General features: G+C 35.7%; 2 protein-coding genes across 3 annotated transcripts in view; one reads left to right on the top strand and one right to left on the bottom strand.

Moving 5' to 3' along the window:
- The first annotated feature begins 1,296 nt into the window (after window positions 1–1,296).
- Window positions 1,297–4,133, top strand: LOC123537342 (uncharacterized). Its single transcript, XM_045321025.2, has 3 exons — window positions 1,297–1,794; window positions 2,258–2,395; window positions 3,624–4,133. The coding sequence occupies exons 1-3, from the start codon at window positions 1,584–1,586 to the stop codon at window positions 3,824–3,826; spliced, it is 552 nt and encodes a 183-aa protein (XP_045176960.1). The 5' UTR covers window positions 1,297–1,583; the 3' UTR covers window positions 3,827–4,133.
- Window positions 4,134–7,219: 3,086 nt separating this feature from the next.
- Window positions 7,220–20,513, bottom strand: part of LOC123537343 (vesicle transport protein GOT1B-like) — a 28,010-nt gene continuing 14,716 nt past the window's right edge. The window contains exons 5-6 of one of the 2 annotated variants that reach the window (XM_045321026.2): window positions 20,018–20,050; window positions 7,220–7,246 (exon numbers count right to left, since the gene is read on the bottom strand). In XM_045321026.2, the coding sequence (XP_045176961.1) occupies window positions 7,235–7,246; window positions 20,018–20,050 (45 nt within the window). In that variant the 3' untranslated portion in view covers window positions 7,220–7,234. Of the gene's footprint in view, window positions 7,247–7,698; window positions 14,834–20,017; window positions 20,051–20,513 lie in introns of those variants that run through there. The other variant, XM_045321027.2, reaches the window with a different exon arrangement.

Raw genomic sequence — 20,513 nt, 5'->3', positions numbered from 1 at the left:
TTGCATTTATTTTTCTAAGTTTTAGGTGTTTCTTCAAAATTCCATGAACTCGTGCTAACGACAAGTTTGTCAGTCGGGCCAATTGCCTTACGGTGAATCGGGCATGCTTATTTAGCAAACTGAGGATTTTTTCGATGTTACCTTTCGACGTAGTTGTTGCAGGACGATCTGTGCGAGCAGCATCTTTGAGTTGCTGCTGTCCGGTCCTAAATTTAGCTACCCACCTACAAATAGTCCTATGAGACATTTGACCTTCCCCATAAATGTCGCACACCTCACGGTGAATATCTACAAGCTTCATGCCGAGTAGCGACCTACCTTTTATGTAGGCCCTAATTTCAAGCACATTTTCAGCTCTTTTCCCAGTCATTTTGTGTCAAGTGTAATGAATACGCTATAAAGCAATGTACACTGTACCAAAGTCAGTGAACGTGTGAGCGCGATAGGGCAAAAACAATATGAAGTTTTAGTAAATTTTATATCAAATTTTTAAACACAAACTCAGCTGAGACCGAAAAATGTTTTGTGAACACGGGACCTGTTCATTATTTTGCAGAATTTAAGGGATATTTATTACTTATATTCAAACATATATTTTGGCTGTTGCAACATCTAAATATGCTGCCGATAACTCCATGTTATATTTACCTTTACTTATCTTTTCTAAGGATACAAATACACACAATTTTGTATGTTTACCTATTTGCGAAGAAGATATTTATAGCGAATCTAAAACAGTCGTTTATTCTTTTTTTTTTCATTATAATAGGTGGCCCTGTATCATTTTCATTTTCCCCCTTAAAATTCTTCCTCAGACAGCTTTTATACCAACAGAATATGCATCCATACGTAGAGTCAAACATCTCAGCTAGTTAAAAATGGAAGATGGGTCTATTTATCTAGAATGAAATCAGCCGCCGACGAGAGTGTTTCCGTGATTTCGCTTAAGTCATCGTTCGCTTAAAATTCGACACGTACAACATTCGAAAGAAGGCCATGACATAGCCAATAAAGTTACTTTGGTTCCTGTAATCGGGGGTTCGAGTATCGCTCTCAGTATTTTCTCCAGTGAGCGGACTAGAAATGTTGTATAAAAAGTTTCACTCAAAATCGATCTAAAGTAAACCAGTACTTATATTTACTCCTACTATATAATTACAAACTACTGTGTATGTCAACGACATTGTCATACATTTATCTACTCATTACCAACCGGAAGGAACACTCATCCTTTTTATCAACATTCCTTCATGTTTACTGTGAAATGGTTCATATCCCCTTCCCCGCATTAGTTTCCTGTTTAGCATCTAATACGTTAAAGATAGAAATCGAATAGCAATGCGCTCTTGAATCAAAATGTGTTTTATTCATTTTGAACGGCTTTTATTTAACACTACGCTCTTCATTTAAAAATGATTTTCATCCTGAACGATAAAAATGCAGTTTGATAAGTGTACATGAAGTTTTATTGAACTAGTTAGAACTGAGATACTTTTCTAACGGGATAAAGTGGAATAATCGACATGCCATACATAACGCACATACGCACGAAAAACTAGCTTTTTTGTCGATTTTTTCTCAAAATGGTTGGTAAATTTAAAATAATACCATTGGACATTGTTGCATTAGTGCTGACAGCTCTAGCATTCGTTTTTCATAATGTTGGATTTTTTGTCGGTGCCTGGTGGAAAAATGAGAACGAAGTTGGCACCAGCGAGTACGGAATGATGGGTCTGAGGATTTGCAAAGTCTCGTGCGTTGATAGGAGTGTACTGGATATAGACGGCGGAAAGGGTGAGTTTCTGACTAGCAACTATGGTCCTGTATTCATAAACATTCAAAATTATACCCTAAATTACACAATTTTCAATTACATTTTATCTTCTAACCAATCCAGTCTGCTTTATTACTTATTCATTCATTCACTCATTCTGCTAAAATCTCGCAGAAATTAACAGTACTAAGAAATTCTAAAAAAAAAATGCATTCATCGGTTTAAGCTTTTGTACTTGCTCCCTAGGCAGGATTTGCTCGACAGTTATCTTTCGTGAGGAGAAGTTGACAGGGAAGAAATTAAATGCCACTGACTGCTTTTGTTTCTAGTATTGGGACTATTGTATAGTTAAAACCGGATGTCCCCGTCGAGTATTACACCTACAGTATACGTAAGAAGCCGATTGTTGTTTATGACCTTACGTACAACATTATAACTGCGCAAAATCATCCTAACAATGACGAATGATTAAATTACTTTCAGAATGGATATTCGCAGTAAGGGTATTTGAAGTGTTCGGCGAAATATTTGTTTGGTTGGCACTGATACTAGCTATCCTCACGGTCACCATCAGACGACGTCCTATACACACGGCTCTCATCTACATTCACGGCGCTGCAGGTACTGGAAAGTTTTGCTCGATTTTCACTTACGGTCCAGAGTTTTTATTTTTCTGATGGTTACGAACTGGACTGATGAACAGCGAAGACTTCTTAAAACTGATTGCCAATAATTTTGAGCTTTGAGCGTTTTTATAAAAATAATCTTTTGGCACTATTAGTTCTTTTCCACCACCAATTTCAGCACTTTAAGTCTGTTTGCAGACATCTCAATCATCGGCGTTTTGAAACAGAAGTGGAAATGTAAATTCCACACCAAGGAAATGTCACTAAATTTTCTTCGTTATAATTTAACAAAGCCCATACATTTGAAGTTTTATTTCAAAATGGGAAATTACTTGTACAGAATAAGTTACATATGTATTAAGCTAACATGACGAACAAAGTTCCTCAGTAATAGGTTAATGGGAAAAAAGATTGTTCCTTTAATGGTTTCTGTGTGAGGTCATTTTTGATCTCTTGGCTGCGACTAGCCAGGAGAAGTACTCAGAAGTTTTCTGGCGTATTTCGAAATCCCTGTGGAATAAGCAGTGAGAAATGTATATGATCAAGTACAGCAAAGGACGTGTTTCGGTTTATGGACTTTCTAAGAATTTATGAAAATTCTCTTTTATAAAATCGTATACAGGAAATCGTAAAGGCAACAAATAAAACAGAAACAAAGAAATAAAACGCTGTCTTTTATTACTTAATGATGACAGAATGGGATATATGAAGTTTGTTCTTTGTAGTTGGGAATTTTCATATGTCAAACATAGGTCATATGACACTTTTGTGTAAAAAAAACTAAACAAAAGTGAAACTATTCCGAAGATCAGGCAATATAATGTAGATATTGAAGGTGCAATTATATTTAAATCTTACTTTATAATGCAATGACAGCCATTTTTGGAACTATAATATTATTGCTCGTTCCTTAAATGGATACAATCATAAATGGTATTAACTAAGTAAATGGCATCCGATCTAAACATGTTTAGCAGATGAAAATAATACAATTCAATGTTATAATCTAATGCAATATATATAAAAGCCATCATTTAAATGTATTCAACACATTTTTGCGAAATAGTTACCCCCTCATCCATCAACATTTCATTACATTTTAGTAGTCCAATACTATAAAACATACTCGAATATATAGACTAAGGTAAAAAGAAACCAGTTGTTGATCTACAGCCCTTAATAGCTCAACATGGAATAAATTTTCTGTACGTTTTCAATTTCAGCGGTCTTCATAACTGTTGGTGTGTTTATATTCCTCGGATTTCAGTCTAAATTAAACGAGGGTTTGGATGGCGATGGTTCAATCATGTATCCATTTGCACTGTGTCTGATAGGTGGAATCACGTGTATGGCTGCTTCCGTCATTTCCGGGTTTGGTCTAAAGAAACATCTACTAGAATGGGACGATGACGATGATGACGAATAAAAAAAAGTTGTTTTGGTTGCTGTTGTTACCGGAAAACAATAATATTGCGCTGATATATTAACATTGCATCTTGTATGATCATGATACGGGAGATAGTCTGTGTGAATGTGTATTGACATGATTACCTTGTGGCGATTAAGAATATTCAAGGTGTTTAGTAATACCGAAATAAGTAAAAAAGTAGAGACATTAATGACAGAACTTTTCACTTTTCACTATCCGTGAAAAGTTTGTAAAACCGCTGCATAATACGTTGTTATTCTGTTTGTGTAAATCTCTATTTGAACTAATACAAGAGTATCAGATATTTGCTCTGAATATCTCCTAACTCACAAACGCCTAGTTCTAGGTAGAAATTAAGTTAATTCTTTATAGATGGAGAATAGCTAAAATTACTGACAAGCGTCTCTATGTAGTGAGAATTACTAAATCACTGACCAGTAGTTTTAGGAAGGGAACTACCAAATCACAGACCTGTACCCATGAGGGAACTTGCTAAATCACTTGCTAGTATCCTATAGATAGGTATTACTCAGTCACCGACCAGTTTCGCTGGGTGGTCGTCTATTCAATCGACTCAATGTCTAAAGGTTGAAAATAACTCGACCATTGGCATGTTTCTATTATTCGCCAGTATCTCGAGGAAGATAATTATTCAAATACTGTGACAAAATTATTCAATCACAAGCGTGTCTCTCTATGTAAGATGTAACCCAGTCACAAGTCCAATCCTCCATAGGTAAAGAATTACTGAATCACTGTTGCCGTGTGTCACTGGCAAGGAATTTCTCAATTACTGAACAGTCTCATGTTTGAAATTTACCTGATCACATACCCGTTTCTATTCACTATCGATATTCATTAACTGTTAGAGAATTATCCTGACTCTCCAGGGTAATTTATAAATGAATTACTGACCAGTCTCTATTACCCTGTCACTGAGTTATCTCCCTTGAGTAGGGAATTAATTGATTATTGAATCGCAAATGGGGGTCAAGCTTTGAAAAAAAAAAAACAAACAAAACTCTCGTGACAAACAAGGCAAAATGTGAGTTCTAGCAAGTAATGACGAGTTTATGCAGAGAATATCCAGTTTTCCAACTTCCATTTCTTTTGTAAAAACAAACAGCAAACATTCGGACCGAGCTTCATTCAAATCACGTAAAACGTTTGGCCCTTGGGTTTCTTACGATTGAATCTAATGTCCTATTTTGAACTTAGACAACAATCTCAAACATGAACTAAACATCGTTAAGACAAACATCCAGGTCAAATAGAAAATGAAGTTATGGGAGTGGTAATCTTTCACCAAGCGACCTGGTTTTTGATTCAATATGACAGTATCACGACACCGTAACGAACTTGACCTAGATACTTCCGTAATGATATATTACGATTTGACTAGTTACTAGGTTTTTAACATGAAATTGAGGCAATTCCAAATCAGGAATAGATTATTTGACCTTTATTTGATGTAACCCCGGAAAAATGTAGCCTCTGGAGTGACTGCTTTTATCCTACTAATTTGACCTAATTTTGACACCATATAGCTCAGTTGCTACCTTGGTATAAATGTTATGATACACTTTCTGATAACATTTAATGTAGATCAGATAAAAATGTGGCCTCCAGTTATATTTTTCAATTATTTGCCCGAGTGACCTAATTTTTGCCACAAGATGACCAACTTCAAAAATTAGCATTTATTTCATACAGACCAACACTTTAACTACATTTTTGAAGAGTAGGAAGAAAATGAGGATGTTGAAGTATTAATGTTTTTTTCTCTGATCTGACCCACTGACCTAGTTTTCTATCTAAGATAACTTTGTCATACCTTTGCCTATATATTGTAAAGACAAAGATTCGGACTGAATATATGTAGTTTATATCCGTCTCATTAATGTACTATCATGACATCTATATAAACAATTCCATAAAGATCATGTATAAAATGTAGCCATGGTGTGTTTACAAGATGTTAACGTATTTCCTTATTTTGACCTTGTGACCTAGTTTTTGACACTTGGTGACCCAATATCAGTCTCGTCAAAGTGTCATTCATATTGGCCAATAATTGTGACGTCTAGTGTGTCGTTAAAATTGTGGATGACGAACGATGATCGCTGGATCGTAGCTCACCCATAGTCTTTGGTTCATATGTGCTTAAAACTATTTCAACGATCCAAGCAGATGTATTATTTACCACAAAAAAAGAGCATTTAAAGCTTATTTACCATTCCAACTAGAAGATGCTTTTGTAGAAAAGCGCATGTTTTCCCCCAAAACATAGTAGTAATAGGCAAGAAGTCAATAGGGGACAGGAGCAAACGTCCTAGAGACACCGATGGTTGGCTGCAAATGCGATCATCTGCTCTGCATGTCCAATCATCCCACTAAGTTTCAACGTTTTGGGTCTAGTCTAGTGGTTGTCAAGTTATGGACTGGAAACGGTTTTCAATGTTCTGGCCCCTGTGACCTTGACCTTTGATGATCGAGTGACCTCAAAATCAATAGGGGTCATCTACGCTGCATGTCCAATCATCCTATGAAGTTTCAACATTCTGGGTCAAGTGGTTCTCAAGTTAATGATCAGAGTTTTCCATGTTCAGGCCCCTGTGACCTTGACCTTTGCTAGAGTGACCCCATAAACAACAGAGGTCTCCAACTCCATAACCCTTACCAACCTATGAAGTTTGAAGATTCTAGGTCAAATGGTTCTCCAGATATTGATCAGAAATGAAGTATGATGGGCGGACAGGGCAAAAACAATATGTCTCCCCCAGTGGGGTTGGGGTGGGGGGAGACATCTACTCTGTAAGTCCTACCATCCCATGAAGTTTGAAGGTTCTGGGTCAAATGGTGCTAAATTTATTAATCAGAAACAATTTTCCATGCTCTGGCCCCTGTGATCTTGACCTTTGATAAAACCCAAAAATAACTAGGGGTCATTTACTCTGCATGTCCAATCATCCTACGAAGTTTCAACTTCCGGGTCAAGTGGTTCTCAAGTTATTGATTTGAAATAGTGTTCCATGTTCAGGCCCCTGTGACCTTGACCTTTGATGGAGTGACCCCAAAAACAATAGGGGTCTCCTACTCCATAACCCTTACCAACCTATGAAGTTTGAAGATTCTAGGTCAAATGGTTCTCCAGATATTGATCAGAAATGAAGTATGATGGGCGGACAGGGCAAAAACAATATGTCTCCCCAAGTGGGGTTGGGGTGGGGGGAGACATAATTCCCTTTTCTGAATACAAGTTCCATTTCTGTTTCCTACAGATATCCAAAACCAAAGCTATTAAATTGCAATGGAAAGCCCAATGACCAATGTTGAAAAATAAGGGGTACCCCAAAACCATAGTGGAACAAAAACATTTACATGCATAGTTTTAATACTTACAGCTTATGCAAGATCCTGTAAAATCAAGTAAAATGCACTTTAAATAAAGCTTTAAAAGCAAAATTTCAAATATAGTACCATGACGTACATGCATTTAAACATTTTACAGCCACCAACAATATTTATATAAAAGAAGGCATATAATTTTTAAAGCACCACTGTATAAAAACTTTGCTGCAACTTCAAACAATTCAATCACTAAATTATCAAATAAATGACTAAAATGGTTTCATGACTTCATGCACGGAAGCTGTATCTGAAACATAATGCTTATGTATTACTTTTGTTCCACTTGAGTAAAATTTCTTAATTCAAGAAATATGTCACTCTGTCTAAAATATGGTCATTTTTTAATGTCCAGAAAAATGTATTTTCAAACAGAAATTAACTGAGGATTGAGTAAAGAAAAATCTTTCATAACTGGAAGTGTAACTATCCTACAATATAATAAAAATATTAAGATGCAATCACTAGGTTTTCATATTTTATTTTTCACATTTCTGTACAAAATATTGCATGAAACACAACATTGGTCTGCTTTTAAAAAAAATCAATAGAAACATGTTTAAAAGGATGTTCTGTACACTATAAAATACATAAACACAAAATGTTGTTTCATCTACAACATACATTCAAACTTCCGAAATACTGTACACAATTGCAACATGGGACAGAATATGAAAATAAATAATAAAGTATGACAATATATGAATAAATTTGATCTGTCATGATCACATGATTTGGTAGACCATTCATATAATCATCATCAATACATATATAATGCCTCTGCACATTCCAAATCTGAGAATAAAACAAGAGGACCATGATGGTCCTGAATCGCTCACCTCTTCCCACATGATCCAGTTTTGAGTATGACGTCGTTTTTTCTATTATTTGACATAGTGACCTAGTTTTTGAGCTCATATGACCCAGTTTTGAACTTGACCTAGATATTATCAAGAAAAAAAATTCTGACCAATTTTCATGAAGATCCATTGAAAAATATAGTCTCTAACAAGAGTGCCAGAATGTCACAATATACGCCCGTCACAGCAAATTTCTTTACTCTAGCTGTTGTATTGCAAATGAATTTTTATTTTGTGGTTGTTTAGTAATCATTGTAAGTCTTTTGTTTTCCTAAGAGAGACCTTAAAGTACACCTAAAATTTGAAAGTAACATCTATGTTGTACCACAGAAAAGTGGTCTTGGTTTTTCCCTATGGTCAATTATAAAAAAGTTACAATATAAGTTATTTATAGTAACAACTAAGGGAAGTTAATCTTTAAAAAAAAAAAAAAAAAAAAAATGGAAGTCCACACAAAAATCTTCACCAGGTAGAGATTGGTCAAAATACACCTCAAAATTGGATGTAGCATGCATGTTGTACTACAGAAAAGTGGTCTTGATTTTTCCCTACGACTAGTAATGAAGAAGTTACAATATAAGCTATTTATAGTAACAACAAAGGGAAGCAATTCTAAAGAAAGGAACTGTGCATGAAACTTCCTCTCATGATGGTGTATAATTGTGCCAAGTTACATCAAAATCCCTCCAAGCATGAAGAAGAAATGCTTTGGACAAAGTCATTCTTGTATCTGACCTTTGGCCTCTAAGTGTGACCTTGACCTTTGACCTAGGGACCTGGTTCTTGCGCATGACACTCCGCCTCATGGTGGTGAACATTTGTGCAAAGTTATATCAAAATCCCTCCATGCATGAAGAAGATATGCTCCGGACAAAGTTTTCTTTCTTGTATCCTTTGATCTCTAAATGTGACCTTGACCTTAGAACTAGGGACCTGGTTCTTGCGCATGACACTCCGTCTCATGATGATGAACAATTGTGCCAACTTTCATCAAAATCCCTCCACGCATGAAGAAGATATGCTCCGGACAAAGTCATTCTTGAATTTGACCTTTGACCTCTAAGTGTGACCTTGACCTTAGACCTAGGGACCTGGTTTTTGCGCATGACACTCCGCCACATGATGGTGAACAACTGTGCCAAGTTTCATCAAAATCCCTTCATGCATGTAGAAAATATGCTCCGGGCAAAGTCTGTGGACGCCACCTGCCTGCCCGCCAGGGGCGTTCCCATTATACGTCCCGTTTTTCAAACCGGCGTATAAAAAGGTCACAAGATTTTTCTATTATATGACCTATTGACCTAGTTTTTAAGGCACATGACCCAGTTTCAAACTTGATCTAGATATCATCAAGGTGAACATTCTGACCAATTTTCATGAAGATCCATTCAGAGAGGTCACAAGGTTTTTCTATTTCAAGACCTACTGACCTAGTTTTTGATCGCAGTTGACCCAGTTTCAAACTTGACCTAGATATCATCAAGACAAACATTCAGACCAACTTTCATACAGATCCCATGAAAAATATAGCCTCCAGAGAGGTCACAACGTTTTTTCATTATTTGACCTACTGACCTATTTTTTGAAGGCACGTGACCCACTTTCGAATTTGACCTAGATATCATCAAGGTGAACATTCTGACCAATTTTCATGAAGATTTCATGAAATATATGGCCTCTAAAGATTTTTATGGAGATCCATTCACAAGTATGGCCTGTAGAGAGGTCACAAGGTTTTTCTATTTTTAGACCTACTGACCTAGTTTTTGACCGCACATGACCCTGTTTCGAACTTGACCTAGATATCATCAAGATGAACATTCAGACCAACTTTCATGAAGATCCATTGAAAATATGGCCTTTCGAGAGGTCACAAGGTTTTTCTATTATTTGACCTACTGACCTAGTTTTTGACCGCACCTGACCCACTTTCGAACATGGCCTAGATATCATCAAGATGAACATTCAGACCAACTTTCATACAGATCCCATGGAAAATATGGCCTCTAGAGAGGTCATAAGGTTTTTCTATTATTTGACCTACTGACCTAGTTTTTGAAGGCACGTGACCCAGTTTCGAACTTGACTTAGATATCATCAAGGTGAACATTCTGACCAATTTTCATGAAGATTTCATGAAATATATGGCCTCTAAAGAGGTCACAAGGTTTTTCTATTTTTAGACCTACTGACCTAGGTTTTGACCGCACGTGACCCAGTTTCGAACTTGACCTAGATATCATCAAGATGAACATTCAGACCAACTTTCATACAGATCCCATGAAAAATATGGCCTTTAGAGAGGTCACAAGGTTTCTCTATTATTTGACCTACTGACCTTGTTTTTGATGGCACGTGACCCAGTTTCGAACTTGACCTAGATATCATCAAGGTGAACGTTCTGACCAATTTTCATGAAGATCTTGTGAAATATATGGCCTCTAGAGAGGTCACAAGGTTTTTCTATTTTTAGACCTACTGACCTAGTTTTTGAAGGCACGTGACCCAGTTTCGAACTTGACCTAGATATCATCAAGGTGAACATTCTGACCAATTTTCATGAAGATCCATTTAAAATTATGGCCTCTAGAGAGGTCACAAGGTTTTTCTATTTTTAGACCTACTGACCTAGTTTTTGACGGCACGTGACCCAGTTTCGAATCTGACCTAGATATCATCAAGGTGAACATTCTGACCAACTTTCATAAAGATCCCATGAAAAATAAAAGTTTACGGACGCACGGACGACGCGCAATCACAAAAGCTCACCTTGTCACTTTGTGACAGGTGAGTTAAAAAGATGCCAGCACTGTGTGTCACATGAGCCCTGAAAAATTAGATCTGAAACCGAATCAAATTTTAAGAAGTAAAGAACACCAGTTTAGGCAATTAAGGTACAGAATGACAAACTAATAGTTCAAAAATTTTATACCTCCAGGATCTTCAACACCAAGGTCATGAAAATCTAATTAACTGATGACTAGGTTGCATGAAAACAACAAGGATTTTTGATACAAAAACATGGAATTCTTGTTTTTTTAATGAACCATATTCTCATTGTCATTGTTAGAATAAGACATATAATTAAGTATTTCAAATATTTCCACTGTAATGAAAAATGATCATTTACACACACTTAAACCAATGCTAAAAAAATCTTTTCAAAAGAAGTTGTCAATTTGTATTTCAAAATCAATACTGTTCTGCAGATCAAAATTATTATCATATAACATCAAACTACTAGTTTGTAAGTTTGATGATAATCTGTTTCCCTATACAATGGTATATCTACATATATCTGCTTTGTCATGTTGTACCACAATGAAATAATAATACAAGATCAAGATTTTGAGAAAGGTCAATGCTGGGATTCTTACAACCATGGTTGGTGAAAAACCAAAAATGAGGATTTATAAAAAATAATATTTGAAGGTTGAACTGGATAAAAACTGTAACTTAGTAAGAAAAGTTTAACAATGAAGTTGAACAAAGAAGTTGAACAAGTTGAGCAATGCCAATAGAATAGAATCAAGATTCTTACAACCATGGTTTTGAAAAACTAAAGAGGATGTATAAAAAAATAATATATGAAGGTTGTTTTGCAGTGTATTTAGAAAGGTTGATGCAAGGACATCTTAGGCCAGGTTTGGTGGAAATCTAACAGGCAATATAAAAGAAGATATGTTCATAACATATGTCCAATTGACAGTGCACTTGATTATCTGACAACATCTAAATCTGAACAAGAGTCATAACTTAGCAAGACTAATGTAACTCAGTTACTTATCTTATTAAAATATATTTTAAAATCCGAAATATGTTATGGCACCGAGAGCAACTTCCATCCAAAATGTCAACTGAATTTTCTCAATCAAATCTGAACCGTACTTTGAATTAAGGAGAAGGACATCTTCTGTGAGGTATACTAACTTGATACTGAGACAAATTTTGTAGGTCGAAAACGATTGAAACTTACAATTCAATACAATCAAAAGGTATCTAACTTGGTTATTTCAGCAAGTAAAATGACCGAGAAACATTGTGTGAAGTTTCATTCTCATACATAAATTATAGCTGTTACTGAAATACAGCTTAATCATATGTTTGAAATTAGAGGCACACAAAACTTAAACCAATTTTCCGAGTTAAAAGAACCCTAATTTTAATTTAATTCAACTGAGATTTACTTAGCTTTAATAGTTTTTTTACTAGGTCCACTGACAGGGAAGTCTTGTGTGAAGTTTCGTTTTAACACTTTTAAGATTTTCTTTTATATAAACAAAGGATTTTACCATGTATTGTCTTGTTGATTTAAACATGTTTCGCAAAACGACGTACTTTTGGCTATTCCGCCTAAAAAAGGATTCCAGATTAGTACCCCTTCCTGGTGTAATTCAAACGTGTTAGAATGGAAATAGATTTTAGTTTTGCGTGCTTTGTTGGCAAATAAAACACATTTTTCGTTCAGATACGTGGTAATTAATCCCTCAGGCCTTTGGCCTTCGTGATTAGATTACTATGCAACTGAACTCAAAATCGTACTTTATTTGCCAACAAAGCAGGTAAAACTAAAATCTATTTTCCAAATCCAATACAGGCATGATTATAGAGATGTGAGCTTGTATGCATACATCAATCAAGGTGTGACTTCAACAGAACACCCAGGTGAGTAAAATAGCTCTCACTCTCACTACCGGTATTCTTCAAACAGTTACATTAGAAATTTATAAATCACATCTGGAAATTATACCAAACCAGTAGGTCTTTCTAGTGAAAAAGTATGGATAGACCCTCCCTTGCCATTGTGATCAACCTGTATTAATAGCTAAGCAATTCATTTGCTTATAAAGAAAGCAATAAAAACAAGCAAATTCAGTTAATTTATATCCCCCACCGAATAGGTGTTTTTATGAATGAGGGGACGACATTTTAAAAGATATTTGAGCCGTGCCATGGGAAAACCAACATAGTGGCTTTGCGACCAGCATGGATCCAGACCAGCCTGCGCATCCGCGCAGTCCGGTCAGGATCCATGCTGTTCGCTAACGGTTTCTCTAATTGCAAAAGACTTTGAAAGCGAACAGCATGGATCCTGACTATGTTGGTTTTCTCATGGCATGGCTCATTTCATTTCTTGATATACACAAGTTATGTACAAAAGGACCATGCAATGGTTTGTTGGTTTCTACTTTTTACAAAATCAAGGGGAAAAACTCTTCCCTATAGTGATCTTTATTTGTATCAAGTTTCATGAAGAGCCATCAATGGGTTACTTTGTTTTGTGGGAATTTATGAACTTTGGAACAATTAAATGGCAATAACTCTGAAATTACTGAAGAGATCCTGATGAAATATGTGCATGCACCACCACCCTATATAGTGATCTATGTTTGTGTTGAACTTTACTAAGATCCATCAACGGACTACTTTGTTATGTTGGACTCTTTACTGATTATAAAATAATTAAAGGCAATAACTCTTAAGCTGATGAAGTGATCCTGATGATACTGAGCTTGGACCACCACCCTACAGTGATCTATATTTGTGTAAAGTTTCATGAAGATCTAACCATAGATTACAGAGATGCAAAAAACACACACCTTTTTTATACTAAATAAAGGGGAAAAGCTTGTACTGGGTCAAGGGGATAACACCATAATATGAGCAAAGGTCATTATATAATAATAATATGAAGTTTGGTGATTCTAGCTTAAATACTTTTTGAATTATAAGCATTTTCAATTATGGACAGACAGATGCATGTAGACAGACAGACAGATGGATGGATGAACAACCTCAAAACAATGTCCCTCCACCTTTGGCAGTGGATAAAATATAGCAACATCAATAAATAGCATGAAAGAGTATTTTTCAAGTTTATGAAACAAAATGTCTTTACTGCCAAAATTTTAAATTGAGAAACAGTGAGCCAAGTAAGTGCTATTAAATTCCTTTAAAACATAAATAATTTAAAGAAATTAATACTTCATATCTCTATTATGAGTTTATATCACCAGAAACTCTACATGTTTGGCTAAAAACTTCACTGTTTTCTATTTATTCTAAGATATTTAGAAATTAACAAATATTATTTTTAACCCTAATAAAGAGACACTGAACTCTAAAAAGGAAACTTCATATAACTGCATCTGTATCATTCCAATTTTGGCTCAAAAGCATTTTGTAACATATTTTGGCATAAAATATTATCAAAGTATAATAAAACAAAGATGCACCAAGCCACTCTCCTGAAGAAGTTCACAAAAAAACAAAAACAATACATCACAGAGTATACACATCTTTTTTTAAGTTTTACATGAAAATTCCTTTTAAAGCTTTTGGCATGGTTTATATTTACAGGTCTTGTAGGCCTGCAATAAAAAAAATGTGCTACTCCCAGTTTTGTGAAAATCACAGTTAGGTATATGAAGAGTTGCTTCAAAGCCGTTTTCTACATTCACCTTTATTTTGACAATGAGTGCATTGGAAATCACAAGCACCTGATGCTTGATGCCAGTCAATAAAACAATTCTGATGAAATCAACAGTGGCAGTGAAGATGTTGATTAAAGACAGGATAATGTTGCACACATGAGGACACATGCTGGAGTACCCATCAACACTATAATCCCCCTGGGCCTCAGACTCTGGATGAACACAAATTTGTGGACAATGGGTTCAGATGCAAAATTTACAAATTGCTGTTTTAAATTCATCTTCTGTCTGTTTCTTTATGCCTAAAAATACAAATAGAAAAAATCCATGTGTGATTTTTATAGGGATGTCTTGTCCAATTCTAAAACCACACATCTACACAACAAACATTATTTTTAGTATGCTGTAGGGTGAAGAAACAGTACATAAATAAATGTACCTTTGAACTTGCCTTATCTGCCACCTATATCTACAGCCACTTGCCTTTAGCAGCCAGTGGCTTACTTCCCTAACTGACTTTTTGTTCTAATTTCAACTTGTCCTAAGCAACCACATGCTTTAAGCAGTAAGTCTGTATTGCTTCCTATACTGACTGTTTTATACAGGTCTGACAGTATTTAGCAACAAGAACTGTAGGAGGACTCTAACGCTCGACTATTCCACTGCCTTCTCAATTGAATGAATTTCAAACTTGAAAACGGGGCATAATTTTGCAAACATGCAAAACAAGAGTTATGGATTCTGTACAATGCATGTTAGATCATCACAGTGAACAAGTGTGTGAAGTTTCAATCCATTCCCATTAGTGGGTACTGAGATACCAGCTTACATGCAAAAACTTAACAAAAAACTGTTAAGTCGAAAAAGGGGAATATTTTGTAAATAAGCCAAAAAGAGTTGTGGAACCTGTGCAATATAAGTCAATTTATCACTGTAAATAAGTGTGTGAAGTTTCACTCCATTCCCACAGGTGGTTACTGGGATACCAGCTTACATACAAAAACCAAATCAGGACGTGGATGCCAACACACAGGTGAGTCCAATAACTCTACCTAGCTAATAAAATCAGGATTTAGCATAATTAATTTCTTTAAATTTCTGTGTCCTTGGTTATCATTTTTTTAACTAGATGTGTGTCCATAGGACACAGGTGCCCCCACTCCTGTAACTGTACATGATTTCATGACTCTAGGTGGTTATTTTTTAAGATGTTTGCAACACTAACTTTTAAGAACTTAATGGGTATTTTTCACTAAGTCAAGGACCATAACTCTGGTCCAGTTGTATGAAATCCCAAAGATGCTCAAGTTCACAAGCTATTTAACTATCCTCTTATGTTTAATGACTCTAGGCCACGTACATTTTGAGATAATGGGGCACAAACTTTTATTTTTTGACTTAGTCAAGGGCCATGAATCTGGCTTTGCAAAATGAAGTAAAACGATGTAACTCATTGCAGACTTGGAGCGGTCTTCTGCGCATGCCCGAAGGTGATTATCAATTGTAGCGCACGGCAAAAATATGCATATTTTTGCATGTCCGCATGCATTTAGTGTAAAATATGCATAAAATACTGACTAAAGGTTAGGGTTAGTATCACCATGGTTACAAAATATATACATTTAAGATATTTTCGTTCAAATTTAGTTAATCCGGTATGTACCGGAGTCTGTAATTTATACCGGCGCTCCAAGTCTGCATTGAGTCACAGTCGAAGTAAAAAGCAGCTCAGTTGCATAAATTCACATGCTGGATGATATTCCTACAAGGTTTCATGACTCTAGGTGAAATAATTTATAAAATATATGCAACACAAACTTTTAAGCACTTTATGTTTATTTTTCACTAAGTCAAGAACTAATACTCCAGTCTAGGTGAGTCAAACTGAGATACATGTGACACAAACTTGTATCCCATTTATGCATATTTTTGACAATCGAGGACCAGAACTCTGATCTAACTGATAGAATTCCTGATCAAAATACCAAGTGCACAACTTCACAGTCATGCTGAATAATATTCCTATAATGTTTCATGACCCTAGGTCAAATACTTTTTGAGATATGTGCAACACAACTTTTATGCCTTTTTATGCATATTTTTGACTAAGTCAAGGGCCATAACTGGCCTGGCAGTGTGAGATCTAAATTAAAACCCCTAGTGTACAACTTCCCATGCTGAATAACAATCCTTAGAGGTTTGATGACTCTGGGTCAAATACTTTTTGAGATACTAACGGCACAAATACGGATGGAAGCACGGACGGACAGACAAGGGCAACTCTAAGTGACCACCAAAATTTTTGGGGGACACAAAACAACATTAAATGTAAATAAAAAATTCAAAATCAATAAACTACTTTTTTGAATAAAATACAGTCAAGACTGCCTTAACGAGCCCCTGAATTTAGCGACTCCCTGTCATATGCGACCCTATTTTATGCTCCGGACGCAATTTACTATTAAAAGAGCCTGAATTAAGCAACCCCCTGCCTTACGCGACAAGCGACTGTGAAATCAGGCTAAATTTGTTTTATCAACATCATATGAATGATGCAAATTATTTTAAATTTATATTTTATCAATATGCAATTAAAGAAATAGTATTTAATCATTTTCCATTCCTACCTTAAAAGAGGCCAATATATAAGTATCCGATATTCATGTACTTTAATTGGAAAAATATATGAAACCAGCGTCATCCTGTTAAGTGAGACTGTTTTAAGAGACTCCCTGTCATATGTGACCTTTTTCGCTGCTTCCCAAAGTCGGTCTCTTAAAACAGTCTCGACTGTATCTCCATTTCTGCAATCATATCACATCTTAATTCACAATACAGAGATGCAAAAAATAAAAACGCACAAAAACAACTATAAACGAAGAATTGAAAAAAAATAACCATATCCACCATGTGTCTTATAAATATGGAATGGTGTTTGCCTTGAGCCAACATTCATGCCAGATTATCTGAAATACTACCTTAAAAGTTTTTACTTTAATCTGGCACTTGAACTAACATGGCTAATAACTTAGTTCTGGAAATAGTCCTGGTTATTATGTTTTATATTTATGCAAATTAAATTAATTTTTTTCAGTTGTAGAGATATACAGCAGAACCTGCTTAAACAACCACCCCTATTAAGCAGCCAGTCAACTTCTAAATTTGACGTTTTGGTCTAATTTCAACTTGTCTTAAGCAGCCAGATTGTGTTGCTCCCTTGGCTGGCTGCTAAATACAAGTTTGACTGTTTAAAGAATTTTTTTCGGACAATTGGCTTGCAGGCCCAGAAATAACACATCTCCTCAGGGAGTTTGTGTAACATACTTTTGTGTAACATAGTTAGAACAGTATTACATTTAATGTTTCTTTTACACTGAATTTCACTTAGTCAAATCTGTGCTAAAGACTACTTTCAAATAAATACCACTCATATAACAAGAGGGCCATGATGGTCCTGTATCGCTCACCTGACCAAATTCTTACCCTAGGTAACCTAGCATCTATTGATCTGAACAACATTTTGTTACAACAGAAATTCTGACTAGGCGTTATTGGAATTCGGTAGACCATTAACCATTTTTTCAAATTATTTAACCTAGCGACCTAGTTCTTGACTCTAGTTGACCCAGTTTTAAAATTTGCCTGGATTTTATGGAGACAGACATACCGACAATATTTCATGAAGATCAAGTATAAAATGTGGCCTCTTAGTCTAGTATGTAAAAAAGACTTTTCAATGCATTGACAGTGACTTACTTTTTGACCTCAGGTAACCCAGTTTCAAGCTGGTCCTATATTTCATATAAACAAACATAATATAAATGTTTTATGAATATCAAGCAGATTCTATAATTTAACCTACTTTTTGACCTCAGGTAATCAAGTCTGGAACATCATCTAGACTACATAGAGACAAACACGCTGATATTTTTTTTGGAGATCAGTAGAGTTTTCGCAAGGTAATTGACCTAGTTACCTAGTTTTTGACCTCAGCTAACCAATTTCATAAAATAAACAAGACGGTTATGATGACCCTGTATCGCTCACCTGAGTAATATGAGCCACATGTTTCAAATGGCAAACTGACGCTAAAATATTAGAAAGTAGGTCAGTAGGTCATATTCATGGTCGCTGAAAGTCAGTTTTACGATTAGTGTGCAAAACTGTACATGTCATCCAAATTTCAAGGCTGTATCTTAAAAAACAAGAAAGTAGGTCAGTAGGTCAAGGTCACAGTCAAGTGACTCCTAATTGCTTGGGGTCATCAGTCTAAGAAATATGTTCTGATAATTTTTGAAGTATTTATTCCTATACAACTCATAAAACAAGTGATCCCCAGGAGCATAATTTGAACAATCTTGTTAGAGATCCACTAGGTAATGCTACATACCAAATATCAAAGGCCTAGGTCTTGAACTTTCAGAAAAGAAGATTTTTATTGTTTTCCCCTATATAAGTCTATGTTAAATTTGAGACCCTAAGGGTAGTGCCTCTTTTCACCCCAGGGGCATAATTTGAATAATTTTGGTAGAGGACCACAAGGCAATGAAACATACCAAATATCAAATGCCTAGGCTTTGCAGTTTCAGGCAAGAAGATTTTTAAAGTTTTTTCCTATATAAGTCTCTGTTAAACTTGAGACCCCCTGGGGCAGGGCCTCTTTTCATCCCAGGTGCATAATTTAAACAACCTTAGTAGAGGACCACAAGGCAATGCTTCAGACCAAATATCAAAGGCCTAGGTCTTGCTGTTTCAGATAAGAAGATTTTCAAAGTTTTTCCTATACAAGTCTATGTAAAACTTGGGATCCCCCGGGGCGTGGCCTCTTTTCATCCCAGGGGCACAATTTGAATAATCTTCATAGAGGACCATTAGATAATGCCACATGCCAAATATCAAGGCTCTACGCCTTGCTGTTTTGGACAAGAATATTTTTAAAGTTTTTCCTTTTGGTTGCCATGGCAACCAGAGTTCTGAATGGAATTCAATTCTTTGAACAACTTTGAAAGGGGACCACCCAAGGATCATTCCTGTGAAGTTTGGTGTAATTCTGCCCAGTGGTTTTCAAGAAGAAGATTTTTTTTAGAAAATGTTGACGGACACACGACGGACGACGGATATTGAGCGGTCTCAAAAGCTCACCATGAGCCTTTGGCTCAGGTGAGCTAACAATCTGTCAAAGATTTATAAAGATGAGGCAGAAACTTTAACTGGTAGTATCATAATCTGACAGTCAATATTTTTTTTTTTGGTTTAAATATTTTTTCTTACTTCACATGAAGATACAATAACATGGATACTAAACACGCTGAAGGCTAAGGTGATAATCTATTAAATACTGAAAATGGCCTAACTAAACTTTTATGTTGCAAATGATGATGCAGATGATGATGATACAAAAAGCTTCAAATATGATTTTAAAAGATGAGTTTCATGATGTGAGATGATTGCAGCCATTGTATTACAATATATATGTAAGGCTTTACCATAGAACTTGATTCTCCTAATCTATCTGCTACCTGAAATATACAGAATAAACAAAAGTTTTTACAACACTTTTGACTGAGATACATTTAACACAATTACTTTCTCATCTCTCTTAGCACAGCTGGTAACAACAGGCTGAAGACTATAATAACATCACTCTCTACTGGTAGTTAGAATTATGCTTAACTTAACTGTACTGTCTCACTTGAGTATCATTTATTTATTTATTTATTTTGCTGGTTTAACGTCGCACCGACACAATTATAGGTCATATGGTGACTTTCCAGCTTTGATGGTGGAGGAAGGCCCCAGGTGCCCCTTCATGCATTACTTCATCACAAGCGGGCACCAGAGTAGAACCACCGACCTTCCATAAGCCAGCTGGATGGCTTCCTCACATGAAGAATTCAACGCCCCAAGTGAGGCTCTAACCCACATCGGTGAACCAGGGGTCAAATTTAACAATAGTTTGTACTAGCTGAAATTAGCTAGTGC

Source organism: Mercenaria mercenaria, chromosome 17 (assembly GCF_021730395.1).
Source record: "Mercenaria mercenaria strain notata chromosome 17, MADL_Memer_1, whole genome shotgun sequence".
Lineage (NCBI taxonomy): Eukaryota > Metazoa > Mollusca > Bivalvia > Venerida > Veneridae > Mercenaria > Mercenaria mercenaria.
This window is presented reverse-complemented; position numbering and strand designations above follow the sequence as displayed.

What these genes read in the sequence shown, in the direction of transcription:
- LOC123537342 (XM_045321025.2), top strand. Translation starts at nt 1,584, where the DNA reads ATGGTTGGTAAATTTAAAATAATACCATTGGACATTGTTGCATTAGTG. An exon ending in GGATATAGACGGCGGAAAGG is followed by an intron (nt 1,795 to 2,257) that starts GTGAGTTTCTGA and finishes AATTACTTTCAG; the next exon opens with AATGGATATTCGCAGTAAGG. An exon ending in CTACATTCACGGCGCTGCAG is followed by an intron (nt 2,396 to 3,623) that starts GTACTGGAAAGT and finishes TTTCAATTTCAG; the next exon opens with CGGTCTTCATAACTGTTGGT.